Genomic DNA, 22,213 nt, shown 5'->3' with positions numbered 1-22,213 from the left:
TACCCAAACATCAGCAGGTGTGTCCTGATCTAAACGATGTGACAAACCTGGTCTACCAGGAGCATCTAGATGCGGCAGGCAGAACTCACGTGAGAGGTGAGTGGCACAGTGTTCAGGGAGAGCTGTGGGACCTAAGTGATAGGGAGGAATGCCGAGTACACTGCACAGGCCTGGCTTCCTCTCATGGGTAGGTTCATGTACAGTTTTAAGAGACGGTACCGGGTTTCCGGGTTTGCTGGGTTTCTCCCAATGGTAACATTTTGCAAAACTATAATATTACCACCAAGGTACTGATGTTGATACAATCTACCGGTCTTACTCAGATCTTCCCAATTTTATTTGTACTTGTGTGTGTCCCTAAAGTTCTATATAGTTTTTGGAGAGATTTTAAAGAAGAAAAGCAAATGACCTTTGAGAGTGTTTATGGTATCAGGTCATCAATCCTGGAGGCCCCCACATGTTAACTTATAATCAGTAACCTTTTGCTGACTTCTGCCAAGTGTTAACCTGAGCCTCTTTTTTTTTTTATTTTTAAAAAAATGTTTCATTATTTATTTTAGAGAGAGAGAGAGAGGGGTAGAGGCAGAGAGAGGGGAGACACAGAACCTAAAGTAGGCTCCAGGGTCTGAGCTGTCAGCACAGAGCCTGACTCGGGGCTTGAACTCACAAACCGTGAGATCATGACCTGTGCCGAAGTCGGACGCTCAACCAGTGGAGCCACCAGGGCCCCTAACCTGAGCCTCTTATGGTGGTTCTGCAGTGGTAATGGGTCATGAGAAACAGTGAGTCTGTGTAAGTGTGTACATAATGTGTGGCTGTGTAGAGGTCACTCTCTTGTCTATAGAAGTGGAGTGGCACACTCTTGCCAGGGCTCACCGGTCTACTCATTAATGCCAACCCTTCATAGCTGTGTAAGTGGGGAGCTAGAAACATGAAAATCTTAATTAACCTAACCCCAACCTGCATTTTTACTGAATTCCAATCCCACGCCTCATCCTACAAGGGTGATGGCATTCATCTGCCAGGAAATGACCAACAGGTAAGTCCAGACTCACCATTGACAGTTGTGCAAGTTGTGCACTGCATAACTCTGAGCAGCACCATTCACATGTATTCATTATAGGTTTTATAGTTATTATGACAAATATCAAGTAAGTGGCAGAACAGCATCTTGAGAAAGTGGAGCCTTTTTCTAATTTGCACAAAGTCTCCATATCTGCTAGAAGTGGGGCTGTTAATAAGTCCCAAGGAGGAGTAAGGAGAGAAGGTGAGAAGGAATGGCAAGGGGATCATGTGAAAACATGAATCCTGGAGCTTCAGAGAGTGGACTGGGCATTCCTCTTTGTGGTAGGATTTACTGCAGACTTCATCCTGCTTGAAGGAGCCTTGCTTTTGTAAAGCTGTGGCTGTTCCTGCCCATAAAACCCCTCTGCAGGAGGAAGATAGCAGCCAGGCGTGAGTCTTCCTTTATATCTGAGGCCACCAATCAGGAGCAGGCCCAACAGAGCCAGATGAAAGCCTTAAATATTCACAAACCAAGATGGCAGAGGCAACTACCTCCTGAGTGCTTTGGAGGGGCCAGGGGAAGGGCAAAGCAGAGACAGACAGGGAAGGCCAAAGAGAAAGATGGCTTAGACTGGCACAGGGGGGCTGCAGTTAGTGCAGGACACTGAGAGCAGAGATGTCAGCACAAAAGGTTGGGCCCGCAAGGCCTGGGGTCCATGGACCATCCTAGTATGTGGTATCCCAGGAACTTGGACACCCTCCCTTCCTGTCCTGAGACACAGGCAGAGGAACGTCTTTTGCTTTGCTTTACTCTCTCTCATTATTTGTCCTCCTGTAAAATGACTAATTCATTGGCATTCTGTCCCCAGAAAAGTCATCTTCCCCAGCACCTGGAAGAGGTGGGCTAGCAGAGAGGTGCCGTAATAGTGGGAGGGCTCAATGCCACTGTGCCCAGTTGGGCCACCCTGAACTTAATTTGCATTCTTTGCTCGGGAAACTGCTTACGAGGCTTCCCACCAGAGAGGATTATTGAGGGAAAACATAGCAATAAAAAGGCTTAGGAGATTAACAAGATGAAAACATTAGCAAAAAAAATCAGTTCAAAGAGGTTTTCTGTAACTATAGAAGAATAGGCTAAAAAACGAAGCCTTTCCAATGAAAACCTCCCTTTAATAAAGCGCATTTGGCACTCTTGCTACTAATGATGATAACGTTAGCACTTAGCAGTTTGATAAGGGCTTCCAGCATGCCAATTATCTGAGATATATCAAGCCCTGGGGGAGAAGGTCAGTTCTCCTTGCTGACTCTCAAAGGCAGCAGGAGTTCTTCACCCGCCAGCTCCTGTTGGGTGGCGGGGAGCTTGGGCTGCCTGCAGTGGGCTGAGCTTGGCCTGAATTCTCACGGTCTGGGAGGCTTCCCTTTTTGAAAAATTGAGTTGTAATTTGCATATCACAAATTTCACCCTTTTAAAGCGTACAATTCAGAGGTTTTTCATATATTCACAGAGCTGTGCAGCCATCACCACTATCTAATTCCAGAACATTTTCATCAGGTACCCATCAAGCAGTCACTCTCCGTTCCCAGTTCCCTCCGGCCCCTGACAACCACTAATCCATACTGTCTGTCTCTATAGATTTGCCTGTTCTGGACACTTTATAAATTCCTAAATGGAATTAGATACTGTGTGGCCTTTTGTGTCTGACTTCTTTCATATAGCATAATGTTTTCAAGGTTCATCCAAATTGTAGCATGTATCAGTAGCTCATTCCTTTTTAAGGCTGTATGATATTCCACTGTCTGGCTATACAACATTTCACTCATCCATTTCCATCTGCTGATGGACCCTGGGTTTGTTTCCCATTACTCATTAGGGGCTATCAGTGAGCTGACCCAATCTCCTTGGTGAGCTGGAGAAGAGGAGCTCATGGCACCTCCCCTATAGAGGTGTCAAGGATGGACCAATGATGCTGTGAAGCTTCTAAGATAGGAGTGGCCAAGTGTTTGCAAACGGGGTTCCTGGAACCCCAGGGAGGTCACATCGGGAGCTGTGCCTTCCCACTGTCTGTTCAGTCAGCAGTGCTGGGAGGCCTTCAGCTAGCTCCCTTCTGGTACTGAGTGGAGGCTTTCTCTGGGCTATAGAGAGCCTTGCACAGCTGAGATCAGGTGGGTGCAGTCCTTGCTTTCCAATCTGTTCCATGTAGAGCATTTATTGGCCTCATATTTGGTGTCATGATAAGATTGTGTTTACAGGGACTAAAAATCCAAAAACCCCTGGTTAGGAGAACGAAGCTTGGGGAACAGCAGCTGACAGCAGCCTTTCTCCCCACCACTGCCAGATAGCACAGATTTTGGCTCTAGGTGTGCTGACCACCCATCTCCAGGGTGGGTGAGCACATCCTGACTGGAGAGGGCTATTGGGAAGGGTCACAGGAGGCCTCTCTGACTCAGAGTCTCCCGGAGGTTGGCAGGAAGGGGTGGACATCTCTCCTCTGCCTGCCAAACATCCCTAGGGCTGGCTGGGAAACCAGGCTGGAGTAAGGCAATTGGTTAGTACCAGGAGGGCACTGAAGGCCTCCTGGGGTTTTTGTGATGACGTAGGGCTTCAGCCCAAACAAATGGTGGGACAACGCAGCTGCTTCTGGAGCTCCTTATGGGGCTGCAGCCCATAGGCACACTGAACTAGATCATCACTGTCACACTGTGAAGGACATCTCAGACTGCTTGGGGCTCCAGGCATCATGGAAGCCGTTTGGAACAGGGAGACAGAAAAACAAGCAGGGAATTTTGTTTCAAAAATTCTATTTTTAGAGCAAGCTGGGATATGCTTGGACCAGACTGGGAGATCTAGTGCCGAGAAGGAAAGAATCCAATTCTGTGGCGGGGGGGATGCTGCCACTAAAAGCCATGTCTTGTGTTTCTGACTCCTCCAGCTCACAGCGTTTGGCTAGGACAGCTGCTGTGGTGGAACCTCAGTGTGCACTGGGTGGGTGGCTCCGAGCAAAGATGGATAGCTTTGGTCTCCAGGTCCCTGACCCACCTCCCAGAAAAGGAGGAGCAGGGCACTGTGGGTACTAGGTGTAGTATGGCTTGATGAGGCTCCAACAGTACTCTGAGGCCCTCCTCTCTCCCTGTCCCCTGCCTACTTCCCCTGTATCTTTCCCATTACTCCTGAGCTACTGCCAGAGTGTGGACAGCAAATGATTGGTAGTCCTCCCAGTCAGGCCATAAAATGCAGGAAGGACCCACTCACCTCCCAGGGCGTGCTCGGTCATACTGAGGCACAAGGACTCCAGCCTATTGTTGATGTCAGGTTCAGTCACAGGAAGCTGGAATTCTGCAAGGGACAAAGGGTTATGTTGGTGACAGAGACTCTGAGAACAAGGAGAAGGTATGTACAGTGCTGTGGGGCTCCCCCCGCCCCCCCCCCACCCTGGGAGGACTCCGGGGATTATCAGGGTCAGTAGAGGGGTAAGTTACACCCTGGTTTCAACCAAACTCTGAGTCTGCTAGATGCAGAGAGTCCATTGTGAACATGGGCGGCTGGAAGAAAACTGGTAACTAAAAATAGCTGGTCACAGTCAGTCTGTCCAGCCTCTGCTCAGAACCCTCCAGCAGCTTCCCATCAGAGTAACAGCCAAGCCCCTGCCATGGCCCTCAGGGCTCACATGATCTGGCCTATATTAACCTCTGCCTGTGTATGGCTCTCTCCTTCCTTCACTCCATCCCAGGCCTTCTTCTGCCCCAGGGACTTGGCACTGCTGTTCTCTCTGCCCACAATGGTGGTCCCTAGATATTTTCATGGCTGTGCTCTCCCTGCCTTCACACCTCTGGCTCTCCTACTGTCTCTTTAGAGAGGACATTATATATGAACAGAACTTTTCTGGCCCTATCCCTTTCCTCAGCTTTATTTATTTTTGTCCACAGCTATCACCAACATCTGATATATTATGTATTTGCTTGCTGCTTGCCCCCAGTTGGATTTTCACTTCACTGGAGCAGGACTTGGCTCTGCTGCTACCTGCGCCTAGACCTGGCACCTGGAACTTGGCGCATTTTTGCTTTGTTACAAGGAAATGGAAACCACAGCATGGCAAGTGCCTCTTCTGAATCCATGACCATGCCAGGTGCCCAGTTCTCAAGCGAGACTCAGAGAGGCCAAGTGACTTGGGAGGTTAGCTCGCTAACACAAGAGCCCACAAAGGTCTGATTCCAGAGCTGGTACTGTCCTGCATGCTGCAGCAACTACAGGTGCCTGTCAGTACTCTCAGCCTCTAGCCACTTAGAAGGGCTGAGATGTCTGCTGTGGGGGCTATCACTGCCCAGGACAATGCTGTGTGCATTCTAATCACAAAGCCTCCTTTATCATCTGGACCCTCCCTATCTCCCCAGGCTGCTCCAGTCCCTCATCCTCCCCACCCCTTCTCCTCCTCCTCCCCCTCCTCCTCCTCCTCCTCCTCCTCCTCCTCCTCCTGTTCTGTTGGGGCCCTCACTGTCAGTACCTCCCCCATCCCTCATCCTGGGAAGCTCCTGAGCATCTTTCACTGGCTTGCAGACTTTTTTATTTCCCATAATATACCCAGCCATGGTCTTCTGGCATACTTCATACATGTCTATTGAGTGATGAAAAAGATGGAACAAGAAATAAAAGGAAAGTCTGACAACTAAGAATTGTGAAATCCTGTGGCGGGAGTGGGGGTGGGGGCAGAAAAATCAACAATGGGATATGTTCTGGGGGTCTGGGAATTTTAACACTGCCACTGTCTTCATATGTGACCGCAGGAAACTTCTCATCATTGTGCCTTAGCTCTTCCATCTGTAAGTAGGGAAAGGATCCTGGTGGCCCAAGCTTCAGGCCAGTTCCTTGCTCCTTCGAATCTCCACCAGGGGGCACTTGGGGCTGGAGGGCAGGATTACAAGTGAGGTTAGGTTGGTGGTTTAGTGGGATAGGAAGTTGAAACCAATGGCTAGACCAAAGTATTTGTTTTCCTTGATTAGCTATACATTTAAGTTTTCTCTGCAATCTGTGTTCCCCATTACTGGCTAATTCACAGGCAGATGTCATTTCCATTGTTTAAAATTCTCAGAGTAAATTGGCAAAATGGATCAATATGAAAAGCACTAGGGAGCAGATAGGGTTCTTTCTGACACAAGTTCCAGCCAGCATCAATGGTTTTGAAAGGCAACTGTGCCAATTTATGAGCAGACAGAGGACGATCAGGCTTCCCAGGAAGCTGGGAGCCAGGGAGAATTGAAGGGTCTTTCCCACCCCACCCACTGTTGCTCTCAGAGTAGGGTCGGGGCAATTAGATAATCCAGAGGGAAGAGTATTTTAGTATTTTCATCCATTCATGTGAAAATCATATGCATGCAAAATTAGCAGCCTTCAGGGTGTGAAATCTATAAAATAGAAACACAGTTTTATATATAGCCAGTTAGCAAATATGAAAAAAAAAAACCCTCAGCAATTATAACCATCCATATGCTCATTGTAAAATTTAGTTTACTCTCTAGCACTCCCCTTTAAACAAACACTGTGGAGAGATTTGGATAAATAAAGATGCTCGACATTTGGAGAGAAGTGTTTCAGCTGCAGGATTTCTTGCCAACACGCAGCAAAATGCCATATTCTAAGCCTAGGACTGAGTGTTTCAAAAAGGGGGCTGAGAAATGCAGGGCTCTCCACTCTAGAATCTCCAAACCTTAGTGGCTGCTCTTTTAGGTTGAAAGTTGGCATGGTTCTTTTTATCTTTCAGCTCTTCCCTCTGGTGCGCTAGGGTGTCATGACCCCCCCCACCACTCTCAGAGTGGCTCTGAAAAATTCTGAGTCTCAGGAGAAGCCCATATGTTCACACTCCAGAGTTTCCTAATAGTGTGACTTTTTAATTGTGTATTTGATAAAAACAGATCTGTGGCATCTCCCCACACATACAAGACAGAGGGAGACCAGCTGGATGGATAACAGCTTCCATCTCAGGCTAGAAGCCCTCAGCCAAGTGTGGCTTGGGTGGGCAGAACTCTTAAAGCCCGAGAGAAGCATTTGGGCAGCTCCTGCCACCCAGGTACACAAGAACCAGCAGGCCATCTCTTGCTGTGGCTGCTGTTAACCCAAGGGCTCACTGCATTTAGCCTGAGCTCCCAGCTGTAATGGACAAGGCAGACGTAGTTTTATGTCTTCAGTAAGGTAAAAAGGAAAGACTGACTAAGCCTTCTCTGCTGTTGCGTGCAACAGGCCTGTTTTCTTAGCTCAGACGGTATCTCTGAGAACTAGGAATTTTTCCCCTATCAGACCATTCCAGTATTTAGTGAGGATCCCCTGTTCTAGGATGCCCAGGGTTTAGGCTGATGTGGGACTTTCTAATTGTGCCTTTCCAAAAGTCCCATAAGTACAGAGCTTAGTGCTCAGGCCCAGGGTCAAGAAGATTCTGGAAGGGGGGTGCCTGGGTGGCTCAGTCGGTTAAGCATCCGACTCCGGCTCAGGTCATGATCTCACTGTACGTGAGTTCGAGCCCCGAGTTGGGCTCTGTGCTGACGACAGCTCGGAGCCTGGAGCCTATTTCAGATTCTGTGTCTCCCTCTCTCTGACCCTCCCCTGTTCATGCTCTGTCTCTCTCTGTCTCAAAAACAAATAAACATTAAAAAAACATTAGATTCTGGAAGGGAGCAGCCACCCATTCCTAATGAAGTGCTGCTGTTGGGTCCACCTGGGGGGGTGGGGGGTGGGGATGTGGCTTTTCCTTGGCAGAAACCAGCCATCTCAGCTGAGTGTCTGCTATGTGGCACCTATGGTGCAATTCTGCAGCTCTCTCCCAGTCCCTGAGGCTGAGGTAAACAGGCCAGTGTCTTTAGTACTTTATAATAATAAATGGAGTATTCTAGGAAAAATCTCTAGAATCCCAATTTGCCAATGATAGTTAAGACCACCTGTTGAATAACTAGGAAGGCTTCAAGTGAAGTGAGAAGTGGGATTGCTGGGAGGAGAGAAATCGGGGAGGTTGATGAGGATGGGACAGAGGATGGAGAAGTGGGATCTGGACTGGATAAAGGGAATAAGGAAGAAAGGGAAACAGGGAGTATGGGAACCAAGCAGAAAGGGGAGGGCAGTAACAGAAGGAAAAGAAATCAGTGTGGGCAGGGACACTGATCATTGCAGAGACAGTCATGGCGGTCATGGCGGGTGACAGAGGAACAGGAGTAAGTCAGTCGCACACCCCTGAGTCTGCTATGGGGAATGAAGCTTTTCTCTGGTGGCCTAATTCCTAAACCTGCAGAAGTTTGTGCTGTAGAAATCCTCTGGGACCCACACGTTCACGCAAAATGATGAGAAGAATATGGTATAAGACAATATTGTACTATCTTGCCCCAGATTGGACTCTCTGAGTTTAACTTTCAGACGCAGGAGAACACAGGCCCAGCTGGGTTCTTAGCTGTGATACAACTGATTCATTTACCAACCTCCCTGTTATCTGCCAATCCTGAGCAGTACTGTTTGCCTTGGCTTACCAGAAGTCAGAGAGCAAATGTGCATCAGATACTTTAAGTGGGTCCCTGTTCTGGTCACTTCCTCTGCATGGCAGTCCCTTCCATTCCCCTAATGGACCTAGTGGGTGGATGGTAGTCTTCCTTTCCACACTCTTTCAAAAGGTAGTTCTCTGGAAGGAACCTGAAACTCCCACTGAGGAGGAAATGAATGGTAACAGCTTTGTGCACTGTGCTTCCAGGTGTGCATCATTCTGATTGTGGAAGAAATACAGTCATGAGCTGGTGCATAGGGGAGGTTTGCTATGGTGAACAGATACATCACATCATGAAATGCTGCCCTGTAAGGCCCCTTATTCATCTCCCATCTGGACAGTCGAGCACCAATGGTAGTTTGCACATGGTGTTGTGCAAGGGAAGGAAGAAATCCCCAGAATGTGGCTCTGTGAGGCTGCCTAACCTACCCTTCCCCATACTTTTCTTTTAAAGTTGGCTTCTGGTCCCTCTGCCCTTTCTTGTCAGGCCCTCCAGATGGTTAGGAGCTTTGATGGCCTAGTGTCACATGAGGGCTGTTTTGAGATCCTCTCTGACTGGATCTCAAGGGCTGGCTGAGCCTGGGTCAGCAGGAAAGATCTGCTTCCAAGGTAAGGTAATCACTCTCCAAGCAATTTTCAAACGAATTTTCCAGTTTGGAAAACACCCTGCCTTTTGGGGAAACATGATGTCACTCACCAGGCACGACACTTGTTTTGAGCTCAAACAACCCCTCTGGTGAGTTTATCAGATCCCCTCCCCCTTGCTCTGAGAGGACCAGCTTAGTGCTTCTTACTCTCACCGGAGGCCATTGAGAGGCAGCAGTCACTTAACGGCTCTCCTGGTTTGTCCTGGGAAACATCTAAAATCTGTCTGTGTGGGAGTAAATTAAAAAGCCACCCTGACATGGCCTCCTAGGGGTCCACAAATCCTGTAGATCAAGGAAAGACGACATTATCTTGCAGATTCAAGCCAGGTGACTGATCGGTTGATGCAAAAGTTGGGGGCTTGTTCTAGCCCCCAGACTTTGGAGACATTTAAAGTCTTCCACCATTTTAATGGAAGTATTTAAGTTTACAGAATTGAAACTTCCTTACAATGTATTATAGTTTCCAAGATTTACCCATATGGTTTAAAATGGATGCTCTGAAGACCTCTAATGGCCAGGAGGAAGCCACTATGCTATACTGTAAACACAGTTTTCTAAGTATTTAATTTGGGGTTGATTATACATCTCTATTCCATTTTGTGTTCACTACTACTCCTACTTGTGTAAAGATGAAAGCCACTGGCTGCTTTTCAGATTTTGACTCCTTGATATGATACTTAGAGCTTAGTCCCGCCCCCCCCTCCCCCAGCCACCAGCCCCTAGATCCCTGCCTAGTTAACAAGGATGTGCTGCTCTGGGTGGAAGGGCCCAAGAGACCCCGTCTATCTAGGACAACTTCATCTGGGTCTGGCTATGGCAGTTAGATGGGCCTGCCCTATGAAGGAGGCTGTCCCCTCAGGAAGAAGCAAGAGTTCTGGTTATGACTTCTGGTCTTGAAAACCAGTGTCTGATCTGTAAGGGGCAGGGATGACCTTGGAGACTGAAGAGGAGCATCCCTCCGCCAATGACAGTGACTTTGTGGAGCCTCTGTTCCCTTTAGCCAGGGATCCTGAGTCATGGCTGTGCCCTGCCTCACCCTTCATGACCATTCCCAGGAAGAGCCGCCCAGCGTGGGCTGAGTGTGCTAGTCAGGACTTAGGAGTGGCTCCTGCCGAGTACTCACCAGTGTATTTGCAGTCAGGAAATCTGGAGTAGCCCTGTCCCCATGCCTTGGCTATTATTAGAAATGCCGGGGTTCATCAGACCCTTGCTGGAGGTGGGTTTGTAATGCTTATGCTAGAGGCTAATTTAATCCCCCCTTTCCAAAAAAGTCCTCAAGCAGTTTCTGGAATTCTAAGTCTAGCATACAAAGAACATTATTTAGAGACTTCTGGGTTAACTACCAGGAAAACTGAAAATCCTTGTAAGTGGCTACCTCTGGGAGATGAGACTGTGGGCTGGGAGGGGGAGGGGAAAGGGGCAGTCACTTTTTCTTAAAAGCCCTCCTGTATTATTTGATTTTTTAACTATGGGAATAACAGGCTTCATGGGAAGAGCATGCAAATGATCTTAGGGTCATAGTTGCCCTGAGCATGAGCAAGCAGCTCACAACTGCTCTACAACAGCAGAGGGGAAACAAAAATGCAGGTGGGAGATCTGTATCTACAGACTCAAACAGTCTTCCTAGGGATGGCCCAACTCTTCCTGGTGGGCCTGGTCTTCCCAATTATGACAGGGAGAATGTGGGGAAAAAGAGAGGACTGAGGACTTGGAAGAGAGCCAAAGGAAGGGATAAGAGCTTTAGAATGGAGCAAGGAGGCTGCAAGTATATAGGGATTGAAGGAGAAGGAGAGTGGTCAGCTATGCTAGGGCTCCTGTGAGGCTATGAGGTGGCTGGGCTGCAGTCCCAGGACTGAGGTCAGGATGAAAGATCTCCTTGTACCCAGCATGTCTCCCAATATTGTCTAGATTCTCTTATTGGGAATGGATTACACATGATTCTGCACCAAAACAGAGACTGGGACTAAATGACCTAGGGAGAAGACCTTCGGAGTCCCTAAATTTTATCAAATATTTCTTCCCAGGAAGTTATAAGTATCAAAACAGAGAAAAGGAGCTTTAAAACAAAAGTATGCAAAGAGGAGAGGTTCTAGAAGTCAAGAAGCAACCTCAAGCAAGCATCTGGACTGTTGTCCTTTCCTGACACACCTTACCTTGTGGTGGCTTCTCACTTCCCTTCCTCCTCAGTGTCTCCCCACCTCCTCGAGCCACACGCCTGCTCAAAATCTTCCATACATTCCTCACTGAGAATGGCTGGGGCCTGAGCTCCTTGGCCTTGGATTCAGAGCCCTCATCATCAGCCGTAATCTTTCCAGTTCCCTTGGTCTACTCTCTGCTACTTCAGTCTGACTCTTTGACTTAGCCACGGCTTCTGGAACTCACTGAGATAGTACAATTGCAGTCTTGCTCTCTTCACTCCTTCTGCCTGCAACTCCACCCTCCTCTTTCCACTTCACCCCCTGTCGCCTGAAGCTCAGCTCCAGTTCCAAGAAGCTTTCTTGCCCACCCAGGCCACAGTGACATTTCCTCTCCTTAAAGTTCTATAAGACTTACTGTACAGAGCGTGTCTACTGCCTAGGGTGGGTATTTTCCTATAGGTACAACACCCGTTCCTGATTTTCCTGCCTAGAAGGTCACCTAGCTAGATATAGTAATTGCTTCCATGGCTTTATAGGACTCATGGAGTCTTAAGAGGTCACTGTCTGCATAGATAAAGTGTGCAAGCAATTGTTGTCTGTGCATAATTCTGGCTACTCTGTTTTAGGAGGCTCATGGTGAGACGTGCAGCTGACTTGAAGTGCACCAAATTGCTCTTTAACCAAGTAAAGGGAAGATGGCTGGTCCAATAAGTCATGTTTGCTAGGCGCTCCCAAACCAGGGGAAGTCTCTTCGTGCTAATGCTGTCAAGTTTTCTCTTTCTCTGTCTCACTTCCTGCACATCCCCCCACGTATACACAAAGTACACACACACTACACATGGAACCCCTCCCAACTCCCCCAAATAGCCCTCCAGTGATAACTCTGGTTTAATCAATCTAGAAATATGACTAGTATCAAAAATATCTCCGTCAGATTGCAACCGACTCTGGGGCTCCATGTGCTGGCTCCCAGCCAGCCAGCCGCTATTCATGCTGGCAAGGCACAGTTTAAAAAAGGAAAGGCTTCTATAAGCTCAAAAGAATGCGTGGTGACAGTCGAGGCTAAGCACTTTCCGGCTGGGTTCACAGGGGCATCTATTTTGGCGTCCTGGCCTCCCCTGTGTCAGGGGGAGGAGAGAGGGAGAGATCAAGTGCATGGACCTACCTGGCTGCTGGAACATCAGCATATTCTGTGGAGAAGTGTGCACAGGCAACGAGCGGGTCCTTTGGACTGAGCTGTGGGTGCGGCTTGGCATGCTGTTGCTGCCCCCAGGATTGGCAAACCAGAGGTTCTAATGAGAAATGCAAAAGGGGAACCATTAGTCCAGACAGGGGAGGGGGTGCAGAGCAGGGCTACCGGCCAGAATTCAAGAGGCAAATACCCCTGGAGAACTCTTTGCTAACTTCTGGAAAAAGGCTTGCAGGCTACCCATCTGCATATTTATAGAGAGGGGGTTTAGATTCCATTCATTTTTATCCCCCTCTCCAAGCCCCGGGCCTCTCTAAGCCCCAGCTTAATCTGGACAGCTCTCTCCCTTACTATCTCCAAAACTCTTTTTATCCCTTTTGTTGCCTTTGCTTTTCCTATCACTTTTTTCAGGGATGGGAAGAGTTCTATAAATGTTTGCAACGAAGAGCACAAACTATTTCAAGGCTCTCATTTGATTTTCCTTTTGAGATTCTTACAACTTACTACAAAGCGAGGGGGAGAAAAAAGAATCTTTCAGCTGGCAACGAGCTGGCACACTTAGCTTGCGTTTATTATCACGCGGGTGTCCTAGTGGTGACTTCCTCTTGAACTGATTTGGGGCTTCCCACAACAGTCAGATAGTGGGGCTCTCTCATACCTTGTCCTGTCCCCTGGGGCATAAATGCTGCCCATTTTGCCTGGAGCTGTTTTCCTGTTTTTAAACCAATCTGCCATCCCTAAGTTCCTCATGACAACCCAGGCCCACTTGTGTCCCTCTACTCCCAGCCCCAACCTGCAGAGCCCCACGGAGCTGGGCACACAGGTGCAATGCATTGGGTGGGGTAGGGAAACAGGACTTTGGGGTGAGGAGCTTTGGGATGGAAGTCAGCTCTATACCACATAGCAAAGACCTCTGGGCAGCCTGGCCTTGAATAGGCAGAGAATGTTCCAGCTCTCCCTCTGGTAGCCTCTCTTAGGCTCCTCTTTGGATTCCCCACCACAGCTGGGACTGTGACAAAGGAGCTATCTTCCATGAATAAAAAGGCTGAGAAAGCTCCTTAGATGCTCAGGCTCCTCTGGAACCCAGATCTGGGAGGTGTTGAGGTCTGCTGGGTCAGGTAAAGGAGCCAGGCAAATAAAAGATAGGTCTCGCAGTGCTTCCTCAAGGCCCCCATGTGCAGGGCCCACACAATAAAAGGTTAACGTGGTTATAGGGCGTCTTAAATAAATCCACATGAAGCCAGGTGCAGCCATGTTAATTGCTGTGTCTCCCAGAGAAACAGTGCAAACAGCTGGTTCCTTCCCAGCATAGGGCCACGTGTATCTCACTGCGGCCTTCCCTTGGCCTCTCCACTCACCTCGGGGGTCAGGTGGGGGTAGGTCCTGAAGCCTCAGGCCCTGAGCCTGGCTGCCCACCCTTCTTCTTGGGGCAGAACAAACCTGTCTTCCTTGTTTCATGATGGCGGGGTTGGCTGTGGTATTGCGCTGGGTGGAGCTGACAAATCCACTGGTACCCAAGAGGCCAAGGCGGGCAGAAGGGACGTTCCGGGAGGGGATCTGGTACTGGCGTGGGTTCCGTCTGCCCATACCACCGCCTACAGAGCTGGGTGTCGGGAGGGAGTTGGACTGCCCAAAGCCGCGACTGTGAGAGGGAACAGAGAAGAATGGGGAGACTGTCAGTCACCCTTAGCCCTTCCCAAACCCAGGTTGCCAGTGGGATGCCTCCTTGGAACCTGCCTACATTTTGACAGTTGTGAGGTCTATCTAGGGGCAGGGGGTGGTTCTGTGCCAGGAAAGGGCTATGATTAAAGTGACAGCTAAGAGACATCCGAGAGTGACTATCATGTGCACCATCCTGGGACTATCACGTTAATTCTTCAGTTCTCACGACAACCCTACGAAGTAGGTGCTCTATCCTCTGTTACAGCTGGAGAAATAAAACAGGAAGCTTAACAATTTTGCAGAGGTCACACAGACAGCAGGCGACAGCGCTGCAATATGTGCCTAGGAAGTTAACCACGGTGCTCTTCAGCTTTCTTCCGTGCTGGATTCCAGGGCCCTGAGCACTCACGTGCCCATCAAGAAGCCACACAGCACAAAAGCAGCCGAGCCAGGATCAGTGCTCCTTCCGTCACACCACAGTCTTTCTGATGTCTGTCTGTATGGCACACTTGGAGGGAGTAGCCAGTGAGCCCCACTAAGATGTAAGCTCCAAGAGAGAAAACATGGTGTCTGTCCTCATCAGTCCTGCATGTCCCATGCCTGAGTCAGCTTCTGGTACAGCAAGTGCACGTTGAATGAACGAATGAATCGCTGTCATCATGATGCTTCTTCTCCCTGTGGAAAAGCTGACCCCACATCTGGGGCTCTGACTCCCAGGTTGAGAGTAGGGAAGGGGAACGGAGATGATGATGTTTGCAAGTGCTCCAGACCTAGGATGCTGACAGCTCCCCACTCCACAGACCCTTCCTGCAGAAAGATCGGGAGGTTGCGTGCTTTCCCACATGGACCTACGTAGGCTGCCAGGGACCCCTGGCATTGAACTCGGATGCTGTACTCCCATTGCTCCAGTGACCTCAGCGCCCAAGAACTCATCCTCTCCAACAATGCCTCAGGTTCTGGGAGGGTACACAGCAGCCAGTAGGGTTTCAGGAACCAGCACATTCCTTCCAAGAAGAGTCAGCTTTAGTCATTCACTGGTGTTTAACTCACAGTGCTTTACCTCCAACAGCCACAAGATGGAACAGACTTGCTTTCCCAGCCACACAGGGGAGGTCTGTACCAAACCTGTGAGGAGACTCCAGGAGACAGGGCTGACGTAGTTTAACCAGTTGAAGATGATTGGGGGCAGGGGTGCTGTAAAACAGTCATTTCCTGAGAAAGGGTTGTGGGGGGTGGAGAGGGGCATCTAAGCCATGAGCACTGTTAATCTCAGAGAATGTTTTCTCTTCTTCCCAGAATGCCTAAATTTCCAAGGGGGAAAGGGGGTGCGGAAGAGAATTCCATGGGTGAGCTGGCTGCAACTGGTTTCTGGACTTGTGTCTTTCCACTTCCAGGTTTTTGTGGCCAAGGAAAGGATTCCTGATTTCTGTCAGGGGCTCATCTGTGTGTGGTAAGAAGGACGCTCATGGGTTCTACGTACCTAGCTCATCTTTTCCCACCTCCTTCTTTTTACTAGCATTAAAATTTTTTGGTTTGAAAGAAGAAATTTGGGCCAGGAGGGGATAAAAGTAATTTCACGTGATCTAGGAGACCTCTTTTGAGAAGGATAGTCTGAGATCCATGACAAGTGGAAACAAGGATCAAGTGGTTTTGTTTTTTTTTTTTTTTAACTATGAAGACTAGTCCTTTGGTTTTTAGAGTTGGAATATTGGCCACCTGGTAGATGATTCAGTATTCTAAGACTTCTCCTTATTTAGTGCAGATAGCTTTTTTGCTAATTTTCCTTTTCGGTTGGATTTTTAAAAAGCTATTTCATATGCAAAATACAGTAGTCAGTGAGTGATGCTAAAATGATTTGTGCTTCCAGGAAGGGCAAGACTATATTCTTGAGCAATGTGGGCAGAGGATTCTGCTATGGGACACTCGGTCACTGAAGACAGGAGGGCTCTAAGAACTCCTAAAGTTAGGATGCATGAGTTGGGCTGTATGCAGCAGGTAGAGCCCAGAACATTTTGGGGTCAGGATAGATGAGGGGGCAGAATTTGGATAGGCTACCTTTCTAATGTCTGTGGGGCCCTACTGTGACATACTTCGTTGGTTATTACAAAGCCAGGGTTGTTGAGGGTTGCCACTTCTGGCAACCAGAGTCAGTGCTTAGGTTACTTAAGACCACTAGGCTTAATGACATAATCATTCTCTCTGGGGAGAGAACCAAGTGACACAAGTAAGTTTTCATTCCTTATCCTTTTTTTTTTTAACATATTTTTTAAAATTTTTACTTATTTTTGAGAGAGAGAGAGTGTGAGCAGGGGAGGGTCAGAGAGAGGGAGACACAGAATCTGAAGTAGGCTCTAGGCTCTGAGTTGTCAGCACAGAGCCCAACACAGGGCTTGAACTCATGGACCGTGAAGATCATGACCTGAGCTGAAGTCAGATGCTTTAACCGACTGAGCCACCCAGACACCCCTCATTCCTTATTCTTTTACTCTGCCCACCTCTGCTTTCCTAAATCTGACCATCTGATTTCATTACATTGAAATGCGTGAAAAGACTGAGAAAATAACATTAATAAGAACAAACTGATTGGGGATTTGTGATAATTCATGCAGGGGCTGGGCTGCAGTTACCTTTGTACTATGGGAGGAACAGGTCTTCAAAGCAAATTAATAGGATAAAAAGATCTCATTAATAGCATAAAAAGGGGTAATATAAATGAGAACAAATTATTTTCTAGAGCCTTAGCAACTTCCAATTGAACATCCACAATTGATGACTGAATTTATTCTTATCAATAAAAACAGGTCCATCAAGATTCCAATATGGCAAACCTTGGGTAGCCCAAGACAAACGTTAGTTAATAACACTCTGGAGAGGTCAGGTTTAATGGGAACTCTCATATGGACCAAGGACAAAGCAGAGCAGACAGAGGCAGGGGATGACAGTCTTGAGAGAAGCAAAGAGCTTAATTCATCTTTATCCTCTAAAGTCCTTCTTCCCCTTGGAACTTGTTTCCTGAGGGCTTGGTGTTGGCAAGAGGGTCTGGAACCTCATCCTCTCGCTTGAGAGAGATGCACTGTTGCCCTTATAAGGAGAGCGAGCCTGGGAAGGGGGTAGTCCCTGAGATGGGAGGCCTGTGAGCAGGCCTTGCCTTTTACCTGGGCCCCTGACAATCTTCAGGGTGCACAGGTGGTCCAGTCCATCCCACCAGGAAGGGCAACCCCAGAGAGCTTGGAGACAGGGAGCTGCCACAAAGAGGGCTGCTCTTCCTGATTGTTTTTTCTACACATCAGCTGGAGTCTGTGAGAGCTGCTTGGCATGTGGCATGTACAATGGTTAAGAGCACTGACTCTGCAGCTGGTGCTGGCTTGCCTGGTCCAAATCCTGGATGCCACTGCCTACAGACGCCTCTGTAAATTGAAGTTAATAATAGCAACTCTACCTCATATGGTTGTTGCAAGGATTATATGTATTAATATTCCTAAAATGCTTGGATACCACTTGGCACATAGTACTAAATGTTTGTCTAATAAATAACGGTGTTATATATGCTAGAATACGATAACACTTCAATGTTTACATTAATCTTTAATGAAAGGTTTTCATAAATCCCAACTATCCTTATCTCCCTTAAATAATGTGAAATAGTGATGTTTTAAGGCACACTTATGCAAATAAATACCAAAATTTTTTAACAACACAGAGCTTCTCTATATACACGAAGAAATGAATTCAGAACTCTTTAGGTACAAGTGAAAAAATTATCTGCTCATGTTTAAAAATGTACAACAGAAAGTTGATTTTTCAGGATGTTTGTACATCAGTCTTTTGTCTCCCCCCAACTCCCTGTCATTGTTGAAGGCTTTACCCCACACCCCCCTTGATTCTTCCCCTGGATTGTCACTGTAATTCACCTTTAATATGCAGTTGGATTCTTTAATTTAAAACCAGATTAAGGTAATGGGTTCTAAAGTACAATGAGGCTTATTTTTAACTGCATCCAAGAAGCTGAAGTACTATGAAAAATCAAGAGTGGTACTGCTCCACTCTTAGATTGCAGCTCAGACCAAAATAGACCAGCACTGGGCTCTTCACCCTGCCACCAACTATAATTAGCTAGTCTGCAGCTAGAAGGAAGAAAAAATGACACTACCTTGTAAGGTGCTAATAGAACCCATTTTTGTCCTTTCAGGGCCCCCTCTTGTGGATCAACCACCAGTTGTTTTGTGGGCATTCATTAAATCATACCCGTCCCCTCTGGACTAATACCGTCATTTTGATCATGTAAACTGAGTTACAAAAGATCATGTTCAGTTCTTTTTCTGGGCATGCTTTCTCTCCATAGCCTTTTCCCAACCCCGTCTGTTTAAGGGATCTCCAATTCCCCACAGGGCATCCTTGTGGACAAGGGATGATGATGCCTGCCATAGTCCTGCCCAGGAACCCAGGCAGGCAGTGAAACACCAGGGAACCACCGTGCATTAAGAAGAACAAAATCCCAACATACTTTCTTTGCTGTCGATATCCTGATATGTCTAGAAGGGTTTTCCGAGGGAAAGACCGAAAGAGCTTCTGCACCTGCTGTTTCCATGACAACAATCTTTTTTTCTGAGTCTCTGTAAATGCCTGCAAAAACAAACAGGACTTTTTAATGGGTGGCGCAGCCTGGCATTAGAGGGAGAAACATGCAATTAATAGGGGGAACATCGGAGTCTCTGGCAGTTGCCTTTTCTTCACCTGCTCCCTACTTGATCCAAATGGCAGTCAGTTTCACTTGGGAGCCACCTGTACCAACAATTCAAGTTATTTGTCATTGGAGGTGCCTGGTAAAGTACATGCATTAAGCTTTTGACAACCCTTGTTTTTGGTTGCATTTCTGGCAGATCCATACTCACTTTCCCCTTCCTCCTGACTCTACTCTGGACTCTACAGATTAACCAAGAATGAATTGCAAAATGGACTGTTGAATACTCTGGCTTTTGCCGGCCCCCCGTGTTCATAATCAATGGAAATGCTAAACCACTTCAAAAATCAATCTGCTTGATGGTGTGTGGTCACCCTGGAGTGGTCTTCAGGGTTTCAGAAAATGGAAGAATAGTCTCTGCTATGTTATACTATACTATACTATACTATACTATACTATACTATACTATACATCAGGATAGGTGCACTGGGGGTTTTATAGGGCATGGGGCTTTGCTGAGAAATCTCTAGTTAAAGGATCCTGTGCCCTACAAAAACCCCAGTGCACCAATCCTGACCTAAATTTTGCCTAAAGTTTAGGAAAATCGGTAGATCTGATGCCTTCTCAAATCCTTTTTAGTAAAATTGGCATTGAGGGGGTGTTTTGCCTGCTTCATAACACACTGACATCTGTATTATGCCTTCTTTTGTGTATGCTGAAGTCCAGGGAAAGACTTTATAGGGGTTATGAGTCCCCAAGGCAGACACACTCAAATCTGTGTTATATTAGAATCCCTCAAGAAGACCTAGACCCCTTCCCACATACCTAGAGCCTGATATAAGAGATCTGGAGAGGAGTCCAGGTGATGTTTGCAACAAGTGCCCTGGTAATTCTGCTGCAGATGGAACACGGACATTTGGCATTCTAGATGGTTTGAGGACCCTACGTGCAATATAGAAATCCCCTGGCGGGAGACTAGAACAGTGGCCCACACCCTCTGGGAGACCCATCAGCTTTGATTGATTAGCAGTAACAATGATGGAGATAACATACCCATGTACTTTTGTCAATAAGACAGAAAATCCTTTAAGTAGCAATAAACTATTACTTAGAGTAACAGACTATATGACTACTTTCCATAAAGGAAACTGATTCCTTAAACAGAGAAAAAAAATGACAGCTTAATTTTCTCCAGATGACATTTAATCTTTAAGGACCTAAACACAGGGGAGCTATGTGAACAAAAAAGCAAAAAGATGTTAGTTATATTGTGAAAAAATTATTGACTTGCAAACCCCTTCCTGCTGGATGACCTTAGCCAGACACATTTAAGGATATCCACTAAAGGAGGTCTACCCAACCCAGAGATTCCATGCCTCATTAAAGAGGTGCAGACACTGCTTAAGGTACATGGTAGGATGGTCTCATGGTTACAAGGTAAGGACATGGTTCTACTCTGTGGTCCCTTCTCATTTGTTGGTAATGCTTGGTGAGTGTCCACCTATACATGAATGTCTGAAAACTTGAAAGGCAAGCATCGCTGCTAGACTAATAAAGGGATGGATAGATTCTCCTTTTGACTGGCTTATTCTGCCAAAGTTTGAGAACACAGGATGCAGGTGCACTGATCAAGATGACTTGGGGAGGAGAGTCCAGCCCAGTTGGTTGGAGGAAGGCTCTGGATGGATACGGACAGGGTTTGAATCCCTGCATACCCTTATGCGAGTTCCTTTACCTGAGACTCGGTTCCTTCTAAAAACCGTGGATAATAATATCTCCCTCAAAAAGACGTAAGGATTAAATGAGACAACACATGAAATGCAATTAGAATACTTAGAACATACCCGACTGTTAGTAATGGTTCAATAACTGCTGCTCATAGATACTCTAGCCAGGGTTTTTTTGGTTGTGCAAACCAGCCCTTTGGTGGTGGTGTATGAATGTTTGTCACATATGGTATTTAGCAATCACCTTTAGCCCCCAACAAATGATTTCAAGTTGTCAAAACTGTAATACCGAGCTGGTCTAGGGCCAGCCTGAAGGACAGCTGGCCTGAGTTTCCAAGTGACAAAGGAGGAAATGGCTTACTTTATAGACATGCATTCAAAGTGCTTCCAAGGACATTTCCAAGAAGGTGGAAATGTTTATATCCCACCCCCCAGCCCCAGAGAGGTCAGCTCATTCATTCAACACTGGCACCAGGCTCATTTAGTTCTGGGTTGCAGATAGAATCAAGCCCCTTAGCCATGCTGAGTGAGTGTGGTGGCCAATTCTCAGTCCTGGAGGCTGCAGCTGGGAGGCACAGAGAGGAGCTGGGTCATGGCTGGCAATGAGCGATTTCCAGAAGCTGGTGTGTGTGTGTGTGTGTGTGTGTGTGTGTGTGTGTGTCTGCAAAGTAGCACTCCATCATGGGAGCTCCACTGTCAACTGGGATGGCTGACACATGACCTCAGCCATTCCACTGGCAGCTCTGGGTTGGGCTGGTAGCAGCTTCCTCAGGGACTGGAGGGGAAGGAACCTCCATAGTACAGATTGACATAACCAGTCAGCCACTTCCAAGTCCTGTGTCACGATCAGGGCCAAACCAATGAGTCTGTATAGAAGAAGATGGCTAGGGTGTGCCCCACAGCTTTTGTGGCGGGATTAAAAAAAAGGCTCATAAAAGGGGCAAGAACTCCTCTCTGCAGAACCTCCTGGAGATGGTGAGGAGGCAAGAAGCCAGGGATTATAATGCAGCAAAGTAGTCTCAGAAATGAAATTCAGAACTTTCCTGTCCTCCCTTCTGTTACTCTAGGGAGTTGGTCCCTTTGTCCCTGGGAGGAAGGAAAGTGTCTAGGTTCGGTCAACATCCTGTCCAGTCAGGTAAGGAATAGCACATTCGGGCTGTGAAAGGGAGTCCTGTTTCGTGGAGCCCAGGTATAAACCTCAGCCAGGATGGAGACTGCGTGCTTCGACAGGGCCTCACAGGGAGGAGGTGTTCTGCCCAACAGAATAACCCAAGCCTGTGGAAAATTATTCAGACACGTTTCCTCTTTCTTGAACTAAAATAATAATAAAAGGTCTTGCACAGCATTTTCCCTTCCAAAGCAGAGTACAGTCCTCTCCATCCGGACATGAATTCAGGCGAGCAGACATAGCATAAGCCCCTTTCTGCCTGTGACTCCCACCAGCCACAGGTCCCTCTACTGCAGTCGAGGCCTCTTGCCAGCAGATGAGTCCACATGGTGCCATCTTTGCATTTAATCACTTGGGCAGGCAGGGAGAAAAAAAACTAGGCATTTTCTAAATATTCTAAGGAAATGGAAAAGAGAGCCAGGCTGCGCAAGGAGGGCATGCACAGTGGCAGGAAAGTGAGAAGCATCAGGCCACAGCTTTGGGGC

General features: G+C 47.4%; 1 protein-coding gene and 1 long non-coding RNA gene across 5 annotated transcripts in view; one reads left to right on the top strand and one right to left on the bottom strand.

The window, feature by feature from the left end:
• Positions 1–22,213, bottom strand: part of SAMD4A (sterile alpha motif domain containing 4A) — a 215,082-nt gene that overhangs the window by 5,711 nt on the left and 187,158 nt on the right. For all 4 annotated transcript variants that reach the window (XM_030319145.1, XM_030319149.1, XM_030319146.2 and 1 more), the window contains 4 exons: positions 18,657–18,775; positions 13,931–14,132; positions 12,467–12,593; positions 4,256–4,339 (listed from right to left, as the gene is read on the bottom strand). In XM_030319145.1, coding sequence (XP_030175005.1) covers positions 4,256–4,339; positions 12,467–12,593; positions 13,931–14,132; positions 18,657–18,775 — 532 coding nt within the window. The remainder of the gene's footprint in view (positions 1–4,255; positions 4,340–12,466; positions 12,594–13,930; positions 14,133–18,656; positions 18,776–22,213) is intronic.
• Positions 664–21,594, top strand: LOC115516476. The gene is made up of 3 exons (XR_003969559.1): positions 664–2,557; positions 20,490–20,493; positions 21,584–21,594. It is a non-coding gene; the product is annotated as an uncharacterized LOC115516476 (long non-coding RNA).

This window comes from Lynx canadensis, chromosome B3, assembly GCF_007474595.2.
Source record: "Lynx canadensis isolate LIC74 chromosome B3, mLynCan4.pri.v2, whole genome shotgun sequence".
NCBI lineage: Eukaryota > Metazoa > Chordata > Mammalia > Carnivora > Felidae > Lynx > Lynx canadensis.
This window is presented reverse-complemented; position numbering and strand designations above follow the sequence as displayed.